The sequence below is a fragment of the Plutella xylostella genome, chromosome 10 (assembly GCF_932276165.1).
Source record: "Plutella xylostella chromosome 10, ilPluXylo3.1, whole genome shotgun sequence".
Taxonomy (NCBI): domain Eukaryota; kingdom Metazoa; phylum Arthropoda; class Insecta; order Lepidoptera; family Plutellidae; genus Plutella; species Plutella xylostella.
Window position 1 is genome coordinate 10,572,404 of NC_063990.1, and position 25,039 is coordinate 10,597,442.

General features: G+C 38.9%; 1 protein-coding gene across 4 annotated transcripts in view; it reads right to left on the reverse strand.

The window, feature by feature from the left end:
* Positions 1 to 23,629, reverse strand: part of LOC105394063 (gamma-aminobutyric acid receptor subunit delta) — a 30,433-nt gene extending 6,804 nt beyond the window's left edge. For 2 of the 4 annotated variants that reach the window (XM_038117909.2, XM_011565902.3), the window contains exons 1-4: positions 22,814 to 23,629; positions 5,148 to 5,215; positions 1,850 to 1,917; positions 261 to 481 (exon numbers count right to left, since the gene is read on the reverse strand). In XM_038117909.2, the coding sequence (XP_037973837.2) occupies positions 261 to 481; positions 1,850 to 1,917; positions 5,148 to 5,215; positions 22,814 to 22,932 (476 nt within the window). In that variant the 5' untranslated portion in view covers positions 22,933 to 23,629. The remainder of the gene's footprint in view (positions 1 to 260; positions 482 to 1,849; positions 1,918 to 5,147; positions 5,216 to 22,813) is intronic. The other 2 variants (XM_048623368.1, XM_038117908.2) reach the window with 2 other exon arrangements.
* Between the last annotated feature and the right edge of the window lie 1,410 nt (positions 23,630 to 25,039).

Here is a 25,039-nt window from a genome sequence, read left to right on the forward strand (position 1 = left end):
TTTTTCTATGATAATACGGACACTAACAAAAATACCGCTTCAGCATGAATAATGGAAATTTCTACTTTATTACACGATGTTTTAATGTATAATGCTATTTATCATCAACAATCCTGATGCCTGCCGATGCCAATAATGGGCGAACCTAAGTATTTAGGTAATTTTAAATTTATCTGCAAACTCTACCCACCACCGGGCTCTACGTTTGTATTATTATAGTTACGAATCTTACCAAGAAAATAAAAAAAATGTGGACGAACCCAATACTGACAGAGACGGTGCCGTTGCTATAGAGCCTCAAGCTCGCCATCTCCTGCAGCACCGACTGTAGCTTCATCGTCTGCAGCTGCCAGATGTACAGGTCTGGCGTCCAGATCAGCTGGCGGAACTCCCAGGGCAGGTCCAGGAAGGCCAGCCCCGGAGGCATGTGGAGCCGGGGTTCCGTCCACGACACTTGCAGGAAAACGTCTAAGGTTATCTCCTTGGACAACAGAATAGATTGGTTATTCGGGGGGTTTTGGGTGTGGTGGCGCTACACAGGTTTGTTATCGACGTAGATAAAAGTCATTATATCGCTATTCGTCGTAGATACGACGCTGTGACTGTCAAGGAGTTTATCGACGTCGATAAGAGTCCCGTGCTGCGGCTGCTGGTAGGTAGCTAGATGAGTTCTTAATAATATAGGGCAGTGTTTTTCAACCTTTTTCATGACGCGACCCCCCTGGTATTAAAAAATATTTCGCGACCCCCTTGACCCTTCGGTTCTTTTAACATGTAGGTAATGTAGGTATGTACAAAGGGGCCAAAAAAAACTTTTGGGTTTTGTTTGGCTACCATATAAAAGGTCCTAAATATTGTCAAAGTTTCTTATTAGTTTTGTTAAATACAAAGTGTTGCAAAAGGCTGAGCCGAAATCTACATGTGCATCTTGGTCTTATGTGCATCATATCTAATAAAGCCCGAAAATGAAATCAGAATTTCAAAACTCGCGAAAAAATACCCTTTTCGCAACAACCCAGCACATTTGTACAAAATAGTACAAATGTGCTGCGAAAAGTGAGTGGCTCACTTATGAGCCACCTCTGACTACCCCTTCAGGGATTACAGTCGTGAGTGCATATACATACTGTATAATTCAATTCTGTTATTATTAACAGCCTCTGGATTCACTTTGAAAAATCTGAAAGGAGTTGTTAATTTAGACTTAATTTTGAAAACCTTTATATTTTAATAAAGTTAATATCATTATTTTTCTACACTCATTGGAAGCAAACATGACCCGATTTTTTTTAAAAAAACCTTCTCTAATTTAATAATTTATGGTGGGAGGCAAGATGAAATATAAGAGTAGACTCATAATATAGAAATATTAATTAAATTAATTATCTTTAGGGTTTTTTTCACTTAATTACCCAGTTTTTTCGACCTCTGGCGACCCCCCTACAGAAGCTTCGCGACCCCCCAGGGGGTCGCGACCCACAGGTTGAAAAACACTGATATAGGGGTTGTAATTTTGTTCCGTTTTGTTATAGTGGTGATAGGGCTTTGGTTGCTCTTATGCACTCCACACACAACGTTTAGTGCACTCATCTCATGGTCAAAGTCATCCTTTTTATTCGTGGTATAAGTCTCTGGTGGAAACGAAGTAGTGAAGAAATTTAGCCATAAACTGTTTGTTTGTACCATGATTTTACTAAAATTTCATCGCAATACCGATAGATGAGCCAGTGAGCTTGAATATGAACAGTTACACGATATCAGATGTCCATTAATGAGTTGGGTATGATTCGGTGACAGACCGGTGACAGAGTGGGGTGACAGGCCGGTGACAGGTGATGGTGACAGGTACCTCTTTGTTCTCGTCGACTCCCGACACTCGGATCACGTTCAGCCCGATGTGGACCGTCGTATTCTTGGCTGCAACAGAGACATCATCCACATTAACTAAATAACCTGTAATAGACTAAGTACTAGGGCGCTTGTTCACTTGCACTCACGAGCGCCGTTACGAAAGTACTACTAAAGTCGAAGTGAAAATGATTTATTTTTTTGCGAATTTTGAAATTTTGATTTCATTTTTGGGCTTAGACAAAACATGCTGCACAGTTAGGTTAGAACGAAACGAAACTTGAGTGATCCCCTGAAGCGCTTCGAAACTTCATAAAATATATTAATATTTCGTCAAGCAAGAGTTGCCCCCTTTAGCAGCAGGCAGCCTGCCATGCTAACATCTACTCTATTATTACGTAGCATTAGGGGCGATGATTGCAAGTAAACTTTTTAACGTAGTAGGTATTAGCGTTACGATAAGATAACGATATAGTGCAAACCACGGGAGGTATCGCTATCGACACGAAAGCTTTTGTTTTGGTAAAAGCTCTAGACAAATCATGTTGCTATATCATTTGAATTATTTATGTTGTTTATTATGACGATTTATGACATTTTAACCGATTCTGGACTGCTAGAAGAAAAGTATTTAGATGGTACTCCGTTTGACTATCTTACATACAGACTGTTGCAGAAAGGGTCAAAGCAGTAAGCCGAAAGAGGGTGACGACAAATACATTGCTTCTTATAGAAACATATTAAACTATAATATTGAACCATTTGGTGAGGTTCTGTAGCTAGTAAGTTCTTCTACGGCCTGGGTACCACCACCTGGATTTGATGCGGAAATGTTAGGGAAGACTTTAAATAGTGATATAGGTACCTATCTCGAGTTCTGAGGTATCACGAACCTCCGGAATTGAGCTCTCGGTATTCTCTTGCATTTGTTTTTTCTGTCTTTGTGTAAATACATAATACCTATATTATGTTAGTACTTAAGTTATCCTATTTTTAGCTTGTTTCTGGTGTTCACTACCGCGACGCTACCCTACAATACAAACAACTTCATTCATTTACATGTTTGCGGGCTCTTCGAACTTCCTTTATTTGTTTCCATGTTTGTATTTGAATAATATGAAAGACTAGGTTTTGACACGCTAAACCGCATTATGTCGGGAATCGGGATAGGTGGATTTTTATATGATTTTTATTTATGTTAGGCTGTGTTCTCACTAACCATGGGTTGTCTGTGCGTACTCTCACTCGACTCCTGTCCGTAAATGTGTAACATTTTGGTCAATACCTATACATGTGTTTTCCACTAGAGAAGTGGGTGTGGAGTGGAATTCTATGGATGCGTTTGAAATCAATCATAATTTAATTTGTGTACATAGAATAGGTCCACTTATCATCTCTATTTTATACAGGGTGTTGCAAAGGTGGTAAGTAAGCCGACAGCGACTTAAATTCGCGATATCTTGACGTCACTAGGAAAAATGCTTAAGAAAATTTCTAACTTGTAACGCATTTGAGATAGGCGAGTTTTTCGTGCAAATGACTCGGTATTAATGTGATAAAGTTCAACAATTTTACTGCTTCGTGCAGGAAAATCATAAAAATACCGTAAGGAACGAAAGCATATAAATTTCAGATTCCCGGTTTAAACTTCAACATAATATTATTTATGACTTGCCTTTAACAGTTAAGTATAAACAAATAATTGAGATTATATACAAATAAAATCATAACATGACTTAGCTAATAAAAGAAAAGTGATTTCGTTCTTATTAGATCTATCAAATCCATTAAATACAAATATTTAGGTGCATCCAGTTGTTCTAAGTCTAACTATATGAATATAAACTTTATCAAGCAATTTATTTCTTTCAATGAGATAAGTAGGTATTTTTTTTCACTGAGATATAAAGTGTTATTGTTACGAAACATCCTTTACTATCAACTTCACGATACTTATCAGGTTTAAAAGTTCAGAGAGTTACTCTTGCTTTACGAAATACAAACTTTCTATTGCAAGACAGCTCTCCGATATATTCTCGTAGTTTATCAACCCAGAGTAGCCCCCTTGGTCAGTGCCGAGTCATATCCGATATCCGGCCTAAAGTGGATGGACTTCAGTAGAACACCTACTGTAATATTAGCTGGGCTAGCTATTATTCATATATTTTGAATAGTAAAAGTTACCTCGTTGGTTTAAGACTATCGATCGTGGGTAAATCTATGGTTGCATGATTTCAAACTGATCAAAACAATGTCCCGTGTTAAACATGGTTTGATGTTTGTATTATAAGGAGAGCTGGCTTCATGTGCTTCTAAGCTTTATCCCGCGTTTTACCATACTCGGTTACATCATAACAGGGGATTAGTTGTTGACTTTTGACACATCTGTCAATAATTTAATATGGAGATGACATAAATTGGTGACATTACAATGTAACAGGGGTGTTTTTGTGTGTAATTTAACGATCTTACATGCTATGGTTAAACTAGGCATTAAGCTAAGGAACCGGACGACAGTATGCCACGCTGATAAAAATGACCATCTGATACAAGATTACAAATGTGCTAGTGACGAGCACCAAACATTTAATCGAAATTAAATCTATTGGTCGCTTGCTTTACATTATGCTAGCATTAAAAAATAGACTGTCTGGAGGTCAGATATCTCCGCGGCAGACTGTGTGTGGTGGTGGGTGCCTTAGATTAAATATACGAACAAGATGGTCTGTCACATACAAAAACACAGCAAAAAACTGTCCGCATTTTGTTTACTGTCAAACTCTTTTAAGTTCAACCTAATGACAACGATTGTACCCATGAATAAAATCACAAAACTCTAAGGTGGAATTTCACCAAACACTAAACGTATTTAGCCTGTCAAACGTCTGTCAGTACAAAATGTATTTAAAATTTGATTTAAACATAATTTTAAATACGTTTAGTGTTTGGTAAAAGTGACCCTAACTGAACTAACTCAAAATAAGGGCGCCTTCAAATTAGTCGCTAATTGTCGCGCGGCTGCAGCGCTGCTGCAGCGCTGCAGCCGCGCTTCTGTCAAAATCCATATAAATTTTGTAATTTAAAAGATGCACGACTGCAGCGCCGCAGCAGCGCTGCAGTCGCGCGTCAATAATTTATATGGAATTTAGACAGCAGCGCGGCTGCAGCGCGACAATTAGCGCGACAATTAGCGACTAATTTGAAGGCGCCCTAAGAGCTCAGTGTTAGAAGTGAGACATTTCTTTTGCACTGACACTCCATCTAGTTCGTTATTAAGTATCTTTGGCGGGTGCACTCACCGGGTGGAATGTTTCTGTTGTAGTTGGTCGGGATCTGGTAGGACTGCTGGTCCATATACAGGATCTGGCTGGAAAAAAGGAAGGTTTGAAGTCAACTGGATCTTTACCGCTTATAGAATAATTGGATACACATAAGTGCTTATCTAGTGATTCAGAAGAAATTTTTTGATACTCTAAGGGAGTCTTGCACAACAAAGTTAAATAAAATTAAATCTATGACCTCTTGCTCTGACATTATACTGTCAGAGCAAGAGACAAACTATTTAATTTTATTTAACTTTGTTGTGCAAGACGCCCTAAATAAAACTACTAAACAGATTTAGCCGTTTTACAAACTTAGAAACTTTTGCCGTATCGAACAGTACTTCTATTATCAGTATAGACTATTAATCTTTACATTCTTTACTTAGGTAGGTACCTACACAAAAAAACATACAGTCAGAGATGACTCGCATGTGAACCACCAGCTTTTGCTGTACATTTTTGTAGGATTATGCCAGAAAAACACGTGCATATTATTACTTATGGTACCTACTTACATAAATAATGCATAAGTATTTAATTTGTTTATCTACTTAACACATAAAGTACCTATCCACGTGGACACGTGGGGTATTGGAGTGGGGTTCATTGTGTGGGGGGTGGGGTGTGGCTCGCTTCTTAGACGAGCTTTATCTTTTAATCAGCTCTAATTGTTCCACAGACCCGCACCTTGCTCTTCGTAGACAAGCCTTAGTAGAGGCGCGGTGGTCGGCAACAAACATACGAAATTAGTACAGGGGGGTCACTCTATATAACGAGAAACAAAGTTTCGAAGCGCTGATGCGAGAGCCACGACTCTATCTCTTTGTATTAAATGTGCCGATTGTACGACCGCTCTCGTTCGGTCGTTTTTCGTCAGTGTAGAGTAACCCTACAGCAACAAGTACCTATCTAGAGTTATATAACTAACAGTGACAAAGTAGGTACCTAAAGTCTGCTTTTTAATCTCAGATACTAAATTGACTGATTCTTAACGGTTCTTCAACAGTTGATGGGCCCTCAATAGACCGATAAGTAATAAGTACGTCACTTTAATCGCAGATGTTAAAATTTAATTTGTCAGTATGGAGAGAGAAATTGACGCTATAGGCCTAGGTAATCAGCACACGATTAGTAGGTATATTATTACCATTATTATTATTATATTATTTATAATAGGTTTTACCTGAGAAAGTAAACGTTACACCAAAATAAATAAATAATAATATAAATATGAGGGGACATCTCACACACGGCCATCCGACCCCAAGCTAGGCAGAACCTGTGTTATGGGTGTCGGACAGCTGATATATCTACACAAATACATAGATAGATAGATACTAAATATAAATATCACACCCAAGACCCGAGTACAAATATCTGTCTTTAAACAAATATCTGCCCCAGCCGGGAATCGAACCCGGGACCTTCGGCTCAGTAGTCAGGGTCACTAACCACTACGCCATTCGGTCGTCGAAAGTAAAAAAAAAGTAGGAAGGTTCGTTATAATTGACATTGTCCTCGTAAGCAAAGATGCGTAAGCTAATAGAATTACAGTAAACCTATCAAACGTAGATATAGATATATCTAGGACTTAGTACGAAAGAGTTGTGTAGGTACCTACTTCTACCTACCACGTTTTATTCACAAAATCGATCGTCGATTTCTACTGCTCAATCGGTTACGAATAACCTACACTTGGCTCTGTTGAATCACTCGGGAAGGCTCCTTTCGTACACCAATATTTTGATTTAACTACGGATCAAAAAACTGGCCCTAAGTGCAGCGAGTCCTGATTATAACCAGCAGTTGCATGTCGGTAACTTTATAACTGTAATTAAAAGTCACTCAAGTGAAAGACGATTTAACTATACATATTATTATTAAAGTCGGAAGTCGTTTATCGGTCTAGGTCATCGGCTGGTAATGATGCAGTTTTTACGTTTTGCATGGCGACATGCGCAGACGGCCGTTTTCTTAGAATGTAAGCTAATTAATGGGGACTTATGGGGAAATATTGCTGTATAGTTTGAAACTACAGATTTCTTGTGATTTTTGTGTAAAAGAATCAAGGTGAAAAGGGTATTTATGAGAATTTTGGCGAATTTTCTTATTAGCTACCTACATACACTTGTAAACACTTCAATAAACAAAGATGGCAATAACTATACTTATACAAGTATAGTTATTGTGAGTAGATAACTGAAAAAAATAAACAAACATACCTACTTACTTTCTTATTAAAATGTCTGTATTATGTAGTCTGAGCCTATCTGAAACCTAGTTAAACATTGTGAGATATGGCGTTTCGACTTTCTCCGTGTTCGGCATCATAAGGGTCACAGTGACAGTTAAATAAAGTCCATTTTTCTCTCCACCTTTAATTTGCAAGGTGCGGGTGCCTATATAAATAGAGTGAGTCGCCCGCGCGCCTCAGTTGGTTTTTGATTTTTGAAGTGAACACTTCGGCAAAATGGCTCAATGTAGCCACGGTTCTCGTCGGCTTCGCTCCGACGGGGAAAAATATAATATTGAATTTGCGGAGTCCTCGCTACCGGGAGCTGTAGCGTGATGCGGACCAGGCGGCGCGGGGCCTGCCGGCTGCTGCGCACGCAGCCATTGCTGAGGATTTCGCAACGAAGGTTTGAGTTGATAAGCCGTGAGTAAAATTCTATTATTTACTGCTTTTAAAAGCTCAGCCACTGGTGCTCCGGCGCTTGGGGTTTTTATCCCACGCAGTAGGGTCCGATTCAATAGTCGTGGTGATGATTGATCACATATTCCGGTCCTACTAGTGGCGCTTGAGCTAGATACTTACATTAATGACCGCTTTAAGTAAAGCATATGTTAATTTTATACAGGAAAAAAATAATAAAAATATATTTTTCTACCCTCAATTTCTAATATTTTTAGAAAACAGTTGATAAAAACTTTGCTATTACAATAATGCACTTGATTATAGCTTATGTAAGGCTTTACAAACAGGAGCTTTCCAGGACCGTCATAGGATTTTTTACAGCAAGCACGTGGCTCCGAGTTTCAGTATGTTGGGACATTGTGGCATGTGCGGCGAGTAATGTGATCCGCCGGTACCTACCCGCTGAGGGTAGGCAGGCCGATTCGGTGAAATTGAAGTTTCGTGTAACCTGCACCCGGCCCTGCGCTCCTGCCCTGGCCACCGGTTCGTGCCACCTGCATCGCAGCATACACCCGGCCCTGTGCTCCTGCGCGGGCCGCCGTCTCGTGCCACCTGCATCGCAGCGTACACCCGGTCCTGGCCCTGGCCACCGGTTAGTGGTACCTGCATCGCTGCATAGACCCAGCCATGCACTCCTGCCCTGGCGGCTGTACACCCGGTCCTGGCCCTGGCCACCGTTTTGTGCCACCTGCATCGCAGCGTACACCCGGTCCTGGCCCTGGCCACCGGTTTGTGCTACCTGCATCGCTGCATAGACCCAGCCATGCACTCCTGCCCTGGTGGCTGTGTTGTCACACCTGCATCGCTGCGCACACCTGGCACTCCTGTTCTGGTTGCCAGATCCAAACGCCCCCTGTCTGGGAAGAGATTTTATGCTCAGCGGAACCGCCTGCACTATTGCTAGCACGGTCATCATCATCATCAGCCATCATTATGAGTGACTTATTTAGAAGGTATCGAGTAACGTGCGCTATTCACTGTTTACTGCCAAGGTTGGTCATGTTAGCCATACAAGGGCACACCAAGGAAGCCTGAGTAACCACCTGCAGTCGCCGTAGCCGCATCGGCATGGATGACGACAAATCGGGTAACGTGCACCGCTTCTAAAAGTGTTATAGCACTTCAATTTGATGCCTCCGCTGAGGTAGGGTATTCTATTAAAGCAGCTTTCTTCTGAACTGCCCAAAGTGACCTGTAGACTGCTCCTGGGGATAGTTGTGCAATCAATTTTTTATTTCGATGTCTCTGCTGAAGAAACTGTCTAATGCAGCTTTTGTTCTAAACTGCCTTAAGATCATTGGACTGCTCATGGGAATGGTGACGCACGGTAAGTACAGGAGCGTTACTCTATACTGATGAGAAACGAACGAACGAGAGCTGTCGTGCAATCGGCACGTTTAATACATACAAACAGATAGAGCGGCTCGCGCCGCAGTGCACTGAAAGTTCGTTTTTCGTCATATAAAGTGACCCCCCAGACACTATCTTAATTGTCATGACACATCGGCAGATTCCAGATTTGAGTCTTTTCTTTTCTCGGCTGTGAGCAAAGTGAATCCCACCGGCGAGTGTTCAACCTAAAAGCACTGAGCTAATTCCTGATTTCGTGAAAGTCGCTGTTGCTATACCATACCGCTTCACAAGTTACCGAATTTATTATGATCCTACTGTCGGGTGATCATGATCGGAGTGTCATCGCGGTTTCTGAGTGGCACCATATTAGCTGTCTTCCTTATGTCCCAGTGGATTGTGAGTGTGTATCCGAGCTCTTTGTTGAAAAATGCGTGAACCTCCTACGCAGCAGCTGTCTACTAGTTGTGTATCGAATAAATCGAGTAACGGTGCTCTTGCACGAGACGACTACCTTTTGGTAAAATTATAACTTCCACTATTCTGGGAACATGCATATACATACTGTGTACTGTGTATCACATCACGTGTAGCCGCAGCCCTACTCAATGTACGGGGCTAGATAATAAACAATGGCAGTCGTCATTAAATTTCTATGAATTTCGAAGGTCATCATTTGGAGCACAATCCAAAGGGTGAAAGTACCTATTCATGCCTAAACGGCTTCTCTAATGAAAATGTATTTTTAATTCGATTCTGGCGCAAACGTTTCATAACTATTTTTCAACACTGTATCTGCTGAAACTACTTAGACTGACTGGTTAAGATGCAGACGTGCCGTTTTCACAATTCCATTTTGAGTAATCCTCAACTGTTTTATGGATCTTTCAGTTAGTTACGTAACTATATAGTTACCAAGTAAAAAATTACTTGTGTCATGCTCGTACTCGCATCTCATTTAGGAGCTCTCTGGCCTCTAGCTGAAGGCTAAAACTGGTATATATATCTACTAAGCTAGTACAGAGTTATAACCGGGCAGCGGTGACGTGGTAGCTGCTTGATTTATTAGAGTTTGCTGAAAACTTTCTAAATAAGTAATAATTATTAGTCATAATATTAACTCTTAACGCAGTTCTTTCAGAATGCAATACCAGGTCGCTGAAGTAGGTAACCTTCCTTAGCTGGACAACAACAAGCCTTTTTGTTTTAAAGAGTGTCACAGTTATTCGCCGTTCCACTGTCGTATCGATGTCCAAGAAACTTTTTCTTGGGTAAGTATAGCTAACTACCTAAGTTTACCTATAGATAGCCGCAAGCTATCTGCTGTTGGCGAACTGTCAGTTCTGATTGATAAGTCAGGCTCGAGGTGGCTCGTCCAACTGTCCATGTTCCCGCCACCATGATTGTTGCTTCCACAGATTAGAGAGTCTATGTTGGCTGTCGTTGCATCAGGTCTGATCAGGTACAACTAACATCTTTACGTACCATCTTTATTTAATCGAGCTATTTTATTTTGTTTTATCTAGGTTGACTTAATGGTTTCAAAATCGAACCTACAACAATGTAGGTAGGTACCTACCTACGTACCTTTGAAGTTGCAATAAGGCGAAGCCTTAAGGTTTTGGCCGAGACCTGCCCTTAGTGTTGACGAACATACCTAAAGGTGACCTTGTTAATGTTTTTCATATGAAGTACTGAACATTTTACTTATCCTGGTGGCATGACTGATCATTTACTTACCCAGCTAAGACATGTTAGCCGGGTTTCATTTATCAACTATTACAATTGTTGTTGTTGTGTTAATCAATCTTTATTAATTGATGTCATCTACCAAGGAATGCTGCCAGAGCTCATAATATTCACACATGATGATACAGAATGATAGTAGCCCACAAAATCGGTGCAAAGGCTTATAAAATAACTTTCCTTCCTAGTAGGACTGCACAGGAACTCGTTAACCGCCGAGTTAGTTAGAATACAAAATTAGACTGTGTGTTACTTGTCAATCTAGAATATGAATATAGTGACCTGCATCATGTTTTGAAAAACTGAATACTTAGTTATCCGCCAGTGTCACAGCCTTCATCTAATCTTTTCCAGTAGCTGATGAGGCTGAGATATTTAGTAAAATTATCTTCCCTTCAAGCACCACTCCTCGTTCCAAGGACTAGATGCCGCGCCAGTTGTTGCAGGCCGTGTCGTCGTACAGGGCTGACTAAGCAGGTCCTCGAGGCTCCAGGGTCGGCTGCTGCATTTCTGAGGTCAGTCCAGAATTACATACCCTAGTCAGCATGTGCTGACCTGAGCCCCAGCGGCCTGGATCGATATTCTACATTTTACAGCTTTTAAATATTGTTGCAAAGTATTTCACTGGTTCCATCCATTCGGCTAGTGTATGTTAAAAATATTGTCTTGACAATAACAAGATTTTGATCAATAATTACTTATAAGTATTGCTTTCGAAGAGGCACTGTGTGTATCCATATGTATAAATACCTACCTATATGTATAGGTACATACCTTCCATAACTTTCTGACAAGTCAGGAATAATAAGGAAGTACTTAAGTCTTATGTATACTTATACCTTTCTTTTTAGTATATCTATTACCTAGAAATCTATGCATTATAAATTTATAGATTCAAATATTTATCTACTGATATACTCATCAGTAGCTTATGGGTCACAGTTGGTTTTCTCTCCACCATGCGATAATAAACACATCTCACAATGTTTAACTAGGTTTCAGATAGGCTCAGACTACATAATAGACGCATTTTTCCTGAAATAAAAATGACATATTATGTATCTAGCCTATCTGAAACCTAGTCATTTCTGCATGGTGATATTACAACTGAGGCGCGCGGGCGACTCACTCTATTTATATAGGCACCCGCACCTTGCAAATTAAAGGTGGAGAGAAAAATGGACTTTATTTAACTGTCACTGTGACCCTTATGATGCCGAACACGGAGAAAGTCGAAACGCCATATCTCACAATGTTTAACTAGGTTTCAGATAGGCTAGATACATAATATGTCATTTTTATTTCAGGAAAAATGCGTCTAATATGGCCATTGCGATGTATGGATTTAGAAAGAAAGAAAAGAAAGAAAGAAACATTTATTTGACCCACTGAACAATAAAAACAGAAACAAAAAAGAAAAAGAATACTACAAAAAATATATATGATAAAAAAATTAAAAAACCACGTGCCTCCAGCTATAATCCTCCAAAATTTAAACTCAATAGAAACTATTTCTGATGATGCCAAAAATTAGTCGTGAAATAGTCATAAATAGTCGTGTTTTCCAAAAAAATAGTCGTATCATACTTTCGGGGTTAGAGCTATACTTTATGGAGGATTATAGCTGGAGGTCTCCAGCTATAATCCTCCAGCCTCTGCAGAACAAACGGTAAGGCCTATCGACTTGGTTAAGGTCTCAAAAAATAGTCGTGAAATAGTCGTAATGACATGCCAAATTTCAGAAATAGTCGACCAAAGATAGCAGAGATATAAAGGTACTTTGCTGCAGCCCTGGTGGAGGATTATAGCTGGAGGTTTTGAAAATATCGAATATCTTTGGAACTACTATGACTATCGGTTTGAATTATGTCTCAAAAAATAGTCGTGAAATAGTCGCTTCTATTTATTATATTTTTAAGCTTGATAAAAGCTGTTAAATAATGATATCAAATTCTTCATACAAATCAAAGTGGACGAGAATGCCAAAGCGAGCCAGTACACAAAAATAATAGCACTGAATACAAAAATTAAAGCAATAGCATTGAATTACTCATGTCGAATTTATCTATAAATCATTTATTTCGTCATACTTTGCATCAATAGTATCTAAACGAATCTTTGGTATGACATTTTATTGCTTTTGCTCTTAGCATTTACCTTACTGTGTACAGAGAAAACGTATGCCAATACACGCACACATTTATCTCTGTTATCTTGACAAACGATAGCGACGATGACGACTACGGCGATGTAGTACCTAGGTCAGTTATTGTCATCCCTTACTATCCCGTGATCAGACAAATATTGCTATCCTTGTCTCCTTTCTAACTGGCATGCATCGCACGCATAGAACGCGTGAGCGACTGCGTCACCGGTAACATCTTGACAAGCTATAGCAAACCGGTATTTATTACGTCCCTTATGTGACCGCCGCCGCGCGCCGCCACCGGTGAAGTTGGGGTTAGTATTTTGCATGTTTTGTTTGATAATTTGTTTACAGTTTAGTGCAAACTATGGTCACGATCGGTGTTATTGTTGGTTGTTAAAATATTGTGAGTGCTCTATATGCAAATGAATATTCAAGATGTTATATTCTAAAAGATATTAGTGGATGCAGATAAGAGTGTTTAGAGAGTGCTATGTTTGAATATTTGCAAGTAAGTATCCTTTTTAATACTCAATATCAAAGCAAGCCATCCCATTTTGTTATGCTCAGCTTATTTATTAACATGATTTTTTATTGAAGTATCGTAGCCAAATTATTTTTGAATATCTATGCTTAATATGTATGGGGATTGTTATTCAATTAGCAATTTTACACTATGAGCTAGTAAATTGTGCATACATGCAATCAAGGCATTCATGTACATATCTTAGTAGATACGAAAATATGTGGGTATCATCGATTACCTACAAATGGTAGTCCTGGTTAAATGTGGATATTTACCCCTCAATAGCAAAAAAAGGCGTTATTGTTTGTATTTCTGAATGAAACTAGGCAAATAAATATATGTATAAAAAAATTTATGTGTAACCTACCTATAAGCCTACCCATTATTATTTCAGGTGAAAACACAGCCTATCGATGTAATGCGCCGATAAACTTACATGACTGCATTGATGTAATGAGCTAAAAAACTGCAATGGCTCCGAATAAATGATTAACAAATCCTAGGTAAGAATTTATCACTATTTTCATATATTATGGTATTGTGCTTATGCTAGGATACAGTGTTGTGGTGCTGAAGTTGATAAAGTTATAACAGCCAATTTACAAAACTCATTTGTACCTATCAGTTACAAGCGACAAAAACGTGTTTCTGAATTGTATTTAGTTCAGATTCTATGTATGTAATTAATTCACACCCTGTGAAATTTCATACAAGTTTCAAACGCACCGTCCGACCAAACCGGTTTTGGACAATAGCCAAATTGTTTACTCAGCTATCTCTTTCGCTCAAAAACAATAGAGGTCGGTTATGGGACATATATATTGAAAAAAGCGAATACACTAATGAACAGTATTTCTACTCTACCCTTTTCGCACAAAAGTTCGCAGTTTCAAGTTATTGTTGCAATAAGTTACTGATAAGAAATTTTACTCCACTGTTTGCTGTGGTCTCCAAATGACAATAAATTACCAAACAAATAGTCTAGGTGAAATAACGTTATTTTTTTTTTATTTTTTTTTATATCATATATATATGTATATAATATTTAAAAAAAAAACAAATATTTTTATTAATAAGACGTTAATTTGCCTTATTTTTTTTTCAGCGCAGCTTACGTGTGTTCTTTAATAACGTCGCAAGCTACAGTGGCTGTTCATAATTTTTGCAAGTTCTACACCTACAGGATTCAGTTATCTGGGCATTATAGATACCCTATTATCACCTACGAAGTTATTTAGGTATATTTATTAAAACCATTATACAAGGTGTTGCAAAAAGGGTATACTAAGCCGAATGCTACATGTGCAGCATGGTATATCTAAGCCTGAAACTGAAATCAGAATTTAGAAAAAAATATATCATTTTTCATAGAAACTTTGGTCACGTTACTATTTACTATGGAGAATAAAAATAATTAAATCCTAAACTACCTAAAGATGAATGAAGGAATGAATAACTTAAGTATAAATAAAAGTACTTTCGGCCTGTGATGGTAATTAAATGAGTTATATTTCCTTATGACAATAACCGTGATTATACTTACCTAAACCTACTAATGAACAATCTGTGATTACTTTAACTTAAGCTTTTTATGATATAGGGCTAGAAAATAATTATTTTTAAATATTGAAATAACTACATATTTAAGTTCATACCATGTTTTTTTTATTGAACTACGTCAATATTATATTATTTCTTAGCAATAAACCAACTGTGATTATTTTAAATTAAACTAAATATGTTTATAGCTAATAGTCAAATAGTAATTACTCTTAGTAATAAGGTCGCCATTTGTACCGTCTATATTGTACATTTCCTTGTGTAATTTATGTTTGTGTGTGCAATAAAGAATTATCTATCTATCTATCTATCTATCAAATAATACTGAGATAATTGTATGAAATCTAATCTACCTAAAGATTGTTTAATGAATAACTTAAGTATAAATAAAAGTACTTTCGGCCTGTGATTGTAATTAATATTTCAAACACCGTATTTTGTTCTTATCGCTTGAGTGCTACCCTGTACTGCGTCTTCAATAAAACTAATCCCAATTTCACCGGCGGAGGTGGCGGCCACATCAACGCTAATAAAAAAACAAGAACAGCACTATTTGTGTTATCCCGGGATAATAAAGGACGTAATAAATACCGCTTTGCTATCGCTTGTGAAGATGCAACCGGTGAAACGTTCGCTCACGCGTTCTATGCGTGCGATGCATGCCGGTTAGAAAGGAGACAAGGATAGCAATATTTGTCTGATTACGGGATAGTAAGGGATGACAATAACTGACCTAGGTACTACATCGCCGTAGTCGTCATCGCTATCGTTTGTCAAGATAACAGAGATAAATGTGTGCGTGTATAGGCATACGTTTTCTCTGTACACAGTAAGGTAAAGGCAAAAGCAATAAAATGTCATACGAAAGATTAGTTTAGATACTATTGATGCAAAGTATGACGAAATAAATGATTTATAGATAAATTCGGCATGAGTACTTCAATGCTACGGTGCTATTATTTTTGTGTACTGGCTCGCTTTGGCATTCTCGTCCACTTTGATTTGTATGAAGAATTTGATATCATTATTTAACAGCTTTTATCAAGCTTAAAATTATAATAAATAGAAGCGACTATTTCACGACTATTTTTTGAGACATAATTCAAACCGATAGTCATAGTAGTTCCAAAGATATTCGATATTTTCAAAACCTCCAGCTATAATCCTCCACCAGGGCTGCAGCAAAGTACCTTTATATCTCTGCTATCTTTGGACGACTATTTCTGAAATTTGGCATGTCATTACGACTATTTCACGACTATTTTTTGAGACCTTAACCAAGTCGATAGGCCTTACCGTTTGTTCTGCAGAGGCTGGAGGATTATAGCTGGAGACCTCCAGCTATAATCCTCCATAAAGTATAGCTCTAACCCCGAAAGTATGATACGACTATTTTTTTGGAAAACACGACTATTTATGACTATTTCACGACTAATTTTTGGCATCATCAGAAATAGTTTCTATTGAGTTTAAATTTTGGAGGATTATAGCTCGAGGGACGTAAAAAACCGACTTCAAAAAACCACTAAAATGTAAGAAATAATTTAAGGTTTACACAAATTCTACTCGTATGAGACGTACAAATATACCTAAGCAGGAACTGTTCTTTTTTGATGTTGGTGCGGTGACAAAGTAATCTGAAGAAATATGGCACCAACTTCAAAAAAGAACAGTTCCTGCTTAGGTATATTTGTACTGTCTCATACGAGTAGAATTTGTGTAAACCTTAAATTATTTCTTACATTTTAGTGGTTTTTTGAAGTCGGTTTTTTAATTTTTTTAATTATTATTTTATTTAATAGTTTTTAGTTTATTTGTAATAATTTTCAATCAAAAGTAAGGTGCAAATGATACCAAAATGTCCTACTAATCAATACGAATCATTCAAGCCTAAACACGAAGTAGTTGCTATATACCGTTGAGGAGTTCCCCTGACTGCCTTCCGTTTCCATCATCAGATCAGCTCAAGGTCACCATCATATTTTTTTGTTATAAGAACTATATTTACGTTCTTAATTTCATTAGAATCGGTTAATATGTGCCCAAAATTGAAATTCATACCCTGTTTTTACCCCTTTACCCACCCTTGGGGGTGAGATAAAATTCTGAAAAAAAAATGGGACCACCTGGAAGCTCAACCCAATACAACAAAAAAAGAATTTTCAAAATCGGTTCATAAACGGCGGAGTAATCGGTGAACATACATAAAAAAAAATATAAAAAAAAAAAAAAAGATCCCGACGAATTGAGAACCTCCTCCTTTTTTTGAAGTCGGTTAAAAAAAACAGAAAATAATACAATACAAACAAACAAGGTTGCTGTCCAGAGCGTCAAAAAGGTACCAGCTCAGCTTTACTGAAACTTTCAACTAATTTATTTCAGTGCAGTAGGTAATGGGAGGAATTTACGAACAAACATGAAGGCTGCGACCTACGGAAGCCTACCACTTCTGAAATGGCATGTCATTTAACTTCCTGGCACATTTATGAATAAATATGCTTTTTCAGTACTGAACATTTATAACCACGTGTAAGTTTGAAGGCTATTATTGTTTCATTGACGACATCGTAGTAACTAAACTTGCTTAGGTGCGGGTTCGAATACCGCGCAAGGCAAGCATTCATATGGTACAAGCTCTGTATTTCTTTATTTATTTAGTTTATCATAAATGTTTTTGTTTTCACTGGCCTTTGGCTAAGGTAATACTGGCGAACCTGGATACAGTAGCAATGCACCTTTGTATGTTGTGTAAGTAATTGTGTTTATGCCGAAAGGGGGCACGTCCATAAGATGAAGGCGTGAGTGCTACGTTACATAACGTTAATTTATATAATATCCAATACCTATCCAGTTTTGGTTACCCTACAGGAACCTATCCTCAGCCAACTTTCCACCAGGATTGGGGTCTTCAGTCGTTGCTCCGGTGTCCCACGCTTAATTCTATTTTAGGTTTAGGTAGCTCAAAATAGATAGAGAACGTTTAACAAAGAAATACGTATTTGCATTATGGTAACCTACGTATCAAAACAGTTCTTTGTGCATCGTTTGTCCTGTAAACAAAGCAAATGAAATAATAACATGGCTAAAGTTGGGCACGCAATGGTACGGAAAACTCGATTAACTTGGCCACATAGTTATTTTTCACATTTCCACAATGTACCGCGGATTTTGATTTAGTTTCCGTGCGCGGAAATTGAAACCTGCCGCGAAATTATGTTTAATTAGAAACAAGCTTGTAAATAAATAGGGAAAGTTAACCCTTTAAGATTTTTTCTGCCCTAAATAAAAACGAAATGAAAAAAGATACTTACCTACCACTGTACTTTTAATCAGTTCTCCGTGTATTTAAGGTAAGCGTCCACTTTTCAGCATCACAGTCGCTTCGCATTCAGTATTCTTCGTAAAGAAATAATTTGCACAAGGTATTGCCGAAGCTGTTTCTCCATAAATTTATGAAAATATTTTTGGTCCGATAGATGCTTACCCAAAGCATCCGTAAGTTCTCGTAATTTATTGTTTTCTAAACGCGGGGGGACCACTTCAGCTGGTTAGGTTGGATGGACGCCAGACATACATAATTACATTATATTATACGTTATCCGTGTTAGTATTGTTGCATGGAGCGGAATTTCGTCATTGCTCACGCCGAAGTCCAGACAATAGTTCCTATGGTTATGTTTACTTTATTATTCAAAATCAGTTCATTCATATTTTTTTCAATAATTTAAGTACTGAATGTATGCATATGCACAAAATGGTACGGACATGTATGTATACGTCTCTGAACCTATAAAAATCTAGGTAGATATCTCAAAGTAGTATAAACTGTCGTTATTAGCATGTATTACATATCATTAAGTATTCTTTCGAGTCATGTCCGTTCGTCGTATTATTATAGGATGGTAAAAAAGGTAAATTTTAGTAATTCATTTCCTACATAGTTGTAACACATAGGTTACTTTAATTGCCTTCAGAACTAATTTCAAAATACGTATAAAGAGTTTCTAAATTAGAGGATCTCCTGAAATAATTTTAACCTATCCCGCCCAGTTTTACTGTATAAGTTAGGTACTAACTTGCAATAGTTTAACCCTAATTAGGTTACCAACCTATTCCATTACTATTTACAAAGGTTAATTATTTATGTCGTTTGAATTCTTCTGAAACCTAAGCGCCGCCCTATTACTAGTTATAATACCTCACACTGACCCAACTTTCTAATTATTTATACTGTCGGTAAGTATGTATATTATGTATACATATATTTATCAGATATAATTATGTCAACTTGTCTAAGATAATATGTATAGATAGGTATTTATTAAATGTTTCCATTTCATTCTAAGCGGAATTGCTCAATTGATTTTACACAATTTTGACGAATGCAAAACCACAGGAACCTACCCGGTTCCAACAGCTGATAGGTCACTCGACTGCACCTGATAATGAACTTCCGGCGCACCCTGGACATTCAGCGTCTGACAACGTAACTGACTCGCTAATCCTTCCGCCAGGGGGAAATGCTATACCAGCTCAAGGGTTTGTCAACGAAACGTAAGAAGAAGATGAATGATAACAACAAAACATAGATGTACCTACAACCTGGCGTTGTAATGCAATTGTGGACCAAAGTTATTTGGGGCAGGGGTTTATTTTCGATGTCGCAGTTAGTGGAGGCCAACGGTTGAACGGTTGGGTTATATTCGGACGATTTGTGACGTAAATAGATGCCATAGACGGCGCTATAATTAGCGAGAAATGTTTCTACGGCTATTGTCGTCTGTTGGTCAATGTTTCCTGGACCTTCTGGACTTGTTTACACATTGTTTACCATTGAAATTGTTGTCATTCCAAGAGAAACTTAAATATTCTACGATCAAAGGATTTTCCAAACGGGGGCTTTGGCGCATAATAATATATTTTTATTATTAAATACTTACAAGAAATGTATGAATAAAAACTAATTAGAGAACTTGCGTGCCATTGCCACAGATAAACATATACATGTGTCGCATCTAAGGATCTCATAAAAAAATGTTATTTTTATTTAGGTATAAGAAAATCATAGTAGCCGAGATAAATAAAATCTTCAAGCTGAAGTGGTAGTGGCCATTTTTCATTATAGGCAAGTTTGGCATGCCATCGAAATCGATGGCTAAAAAGGGAAAAGGAAGGGTGTTCTCGAATGGAGACCACGAATTGGACAATCGTAGCGTGGGACGCCCTCCCTTTCCCTGGACCAACCCCCTAGTACAGGTAGCCGGAGGTGGCTGGATGTGGAAGAAGCACAGAGTATTGTGGCGTTCTTGGGAAAGCCATATGTCCAGCGGCTGATGAATATGATGGTGGTACTCGTACGAAAAAGTGAAGCAGCTCTTATGCTATGATCTCATATAGTCGAAGGTAAGGCTGATGTGGTAATCAAATGTTTCGTTACAAAAGGCAGTTTGAGGAACGAGCTTTTACTAGAGGTCGAAGTACGTGACTGCAGTCAGTGCGCTCGGGTAAGGTTCTAGCAATGGTAGCGACTTCACAACACCACAATGTGGTGTTGTGAAGTCATGTCAATGACAACATACCCTATTCCCGTAACGATAAATTCCGGTTAGGTATACAGCACAGAGAGAAAATGTGTTTTGTTTTATCCACAGGTAGAGATCGACAAACAAACGAACAATAAACTATAGATAAATCCCTTCGGATTTAAACTTATTTGTTACTGAAGGCAATCACCAGTTTTCAGCTTCACCTTCAGCTATCGCAGTTGGACATAATCCATCCCTCTCCAATCTCCACGCGTAAAGACACGTAATTAGTGTAACTTTCTATTTCAGCACACGTAAAGAAACTCGTACAAGTGCATAGAGTCAACCTTGCGCGCCGGATCTCGCCGGTTCGCGACGACACGGGGACGACTCGCGGGCGACACGCCGGCGGCTCAGAATACTCCCCCGAGGGCCAGTCTAGCTTCACAATCATCATCATCATCATCACGACCCATCACGTCCCCACTGTTGGGGCACGGGTCTCCTTCCAATGTAGGAAGGGGTTAGGCCTAGTCCACCACGATGGCCTAGTGCGGGTTGGTGGACTAATGATTCACAACAATGGAAGAAATTGCTTATAGGCCGTAAGGCCGCCTTTGTATGCGAATAATTTAAGTACTTATGTTTGTAAATAAAGTGTTGTGTAATTTGTGTATTGTGTGTGTGATGAAGTGTAAATAAACAAATAACCTATGCAACGTTAAAAAACGTCGACATTTAACACTGAAAGTAGCATAACTTTTGAACGGATAAGCCGATTTTGATGAAATATGGCTAAGAACACTCGAGGTAACATTAGCGCCGTTCGGTAGCTACGATACCACAGACAGATACACAAGCATGTCGACCGGGGGTTTATAAAGTAACGAAAACATCTAGATCTACCATGCAGTCTGTTCGTTCAATAACAAAGATTCGGAGTCGTGGTTATATAGCCACTTCGAAACTTGTTTTTTTGTAAGCTGTAGTGACCACCGGCCACGGCTGCCAAGTCACAGAGAGTGTCATTGATTATTGCATTAATTACTTTGTAAACACCATGCCACAATGGCTATTGGCTGTGATATTTTGATTGATGTGCGTAGTATAGAGTATTGTGTGTCAATCGTGTCAATAAGGTTTGGTTTCGATGTGACGTGTACTGTGTACGTTTCGTTGCGTACATTTAAGTTTAGAAAAATACCGCTAATATCAAATGTTTATAAATAATACGTAATATAAACTGTTAAGGTTCTTGAAATTATCCGGAACTGTTTTCTCTACATTTATAGCCTGTGTTCTCTCTCTACCACAATCTAGTTACCTATCTAAATACATGCCATTAAGTAGGCACTTATAATATGTTTTTTCAGGTTTGCGTCTTAAGTAAATAATACAGTAAATTATGCAAGTCATGACGCTGTTCTGTCTACTTAATTATAATTTGGTAACAATAATTGTGTCGAGATGAATAACGACCAGTGTCTGTGACTGATCTTAGTCACCGAACCGTCTGCCGTCTAGCAATAAATCCTCATAAATATCTTGAAATAGCAAATAAATAATGAATCGCATTTAATGTGAAAATCATACCCTGTATATTTTATTCATGATTCAAATATTGCGAACGATTCTCGCAAATATAGAGTAGGTAATACCGGTAACAGCCGGTTGCGTGTCTATCAGTATTATTTTAGTACCTCATTCGGGGCTCTCGCGATTTGCTAATGAATGTACGGAATAAATGCTATCAACCCTGCCTCTATCTACAGATTTAGCTGGTATGTTAAACTTTGTGACCTTTTGGTTGCCAAATTCCGTGAAACTGAACATGATATGACCCTACAGTGTAAAGAGGTGGTGATCGAAACTACAGGGAAATGATTTCAAAAAGAAGGATGCACTCGTCAGAACATTTTGCCAATAAAAAGTCGTCCGTGCGCTGGCCACTATTCAAACCATTCAAACAAATTATGACACATACATGAGATTTTGGGTCCAGCGCGAGTGTGTCATTTTCTAGAGCGGTGGGCCCTGTCTTTACGCTAGTAATATAAGTGAATGTTCAGAGGTGTGTTCTGACTTCTGACGAACCTTGCGCACTCGAGCAGCTCCTTGTTGGGCGCGAAGGTGGCGCCCCCGGCCAGCGCCAGCGCCCCCAGCAGCGGGAGCAGCCGCCACATGTCCCCCCCGCCCCGCAGCACCTGCCACATGCTGCCCCCACCCCCCCTCACTCACGCATCACTGCACCACACCGACACATCTCGAGAGCGAGAAAACACACTTAACTTTTTAAACACACACTCCTCCGCTCCGCACTCTTTGCTGTCACAGAACACACTGGCAGGTTACACTGCGTTTTTTTTTCGGAATCACAACAAGGCGGCCGCCGCCGGCGTCTGTCGCGTGACGCCCATGCCGTGCCCATCCGCCGAAGACCGTTTAGCTTTTCGCAAGTCTGCCTTTATTTAGTTTTGAAACAAAGACTATTACTTCGCTAATAGTTTTGAGTTTAGGTCGCAGAATGGGTAGGTACCGAATAGGTTGGTTTATGTAATATTTTATATATTAACACATATTTGGATTTACAGTTTTTTTATCCATCTTTAAACGATACATTTTAAGTTGCACACGGACAAGAGTTCACACGAAAGACTAGGTAAACTGTAAGAATCTGCCGCCGCCGCCGAAATTCTTTCACCCGCTATCACCGCAAGGTCGCGATTTGCGTGATAAGCCCGTGAATTTTGGGCTTGTGAAAATTTAATTTCACCGAAACGGTAGCCGCAGTTTGGGCTCGGGGACCAGAAATAGAATGAGTTACCGAGAGAACGCGCGCCGCGGCCGGCGGCATTGATTCTGATACGAGAACTCCGTGCCACCCGCGCATTACGCGGCAACTCAACTCTTTCACGACAAATACGCAACTTTGGGCTAATATTTTGTATAATAAATAAACGGCGGCGGCCCGTGCGTTCACCCCGCGGCTCACTCGCTAATATTTTGCCCTACGGCTACGTTTTCGGCGTGACGTTGGCAAATGACTGCCATATTTGTAGGCTCGATGTTGGGTTTATTGATTCCGTTCACATAATAATTTGTATTAGTAATTGTATACCTTAGTAATTGTCACCAAGTAGCCAGTAGTGCCTGAATGAGGAAGGCCGAGGACAGAGTGTTGTGGCGCTCCTTGGCAGAGGCCTATGTCCAGCACTGGATTGGAATGAAATAATTACGCCTTCGTGCAACTTATGTTCACCATCATTCCATAAACCAGTGTATTAGTGCGAACTAAAAGAATATGGAAATAATGATTATTATTTTAAAAGCATGATACATGCAAGGTAGGCTTTCTAACATTGGAATGAATTTCTGCTTAGCCTAAGTCTATGTCCAGCAGTAGACGTATCTTAGCCGATGTTGAATTGAAGGCTAAGGTGCAATCAATATCAGAGGCAATCCAATGTTATCCTGGAAAGACCATCAGAATCCTAACTACGTTAATTACAAAGTTGTTTACGAGTTTTGCGTCTAAAACGTTGCCGAGAGATGTATTTGTCTGTAACAGTCTAATATTAGCGTGAAGTAGTCATGGAGTGCGTTCAGAGATGAGGATTTGTGATGAGATGAACGTGCTGGCCGTCTACCCAGATTCACACACTTGCATCGTGTATCAGTATTTGGATCTTCTCCAAAGATACCGATGCTCGACTCTTGGTACTAGACTTATAAATTAATTGTAATGTAATTAGATTTTTATGTGGTAAAGACGTTGTTATTTGTTTTGTATTTTGTGTTAGTCCAATTGGTTTCTTCAAAAATTGAGATTGTTATTTCTTGTCTATAATTGGTGCGTGTACGTAGAGACTAGTGTATATCCACTGGTTTAGTATACAGCTGTCCCCCGGTGAACTTGCACTTAGAACTTGTCTGGCTTCCCCCGACATGTCACATACATGCGCTATGCAGTGCTGAGCTCGCAGTATCCACATTTACACACGCCTATTAAACACACGCCGTAACACACCAGTAAACATTCACAACAATTACCGTCTTTGCCTGCCTATATTTAACCCTAGCACGTAATACAAACCTATTCACAGACTTAACCTTATAAAAACCTCGTATTATGATGTCGTGCCGCTTTGATAAGCAATAAAACAACGATGACATTAAATCCTCAAGTTTTGTTTACTACAATCGACCCGCAAAAACTCGAAGACTAAACACGAGTCGTAAAATGTACCGAATCTAATGTTTACGGTTGCGGTTAGGTTGTAAACGCAGAGTTGTTTATGCGGAGGGTATTGCTCACTGCCT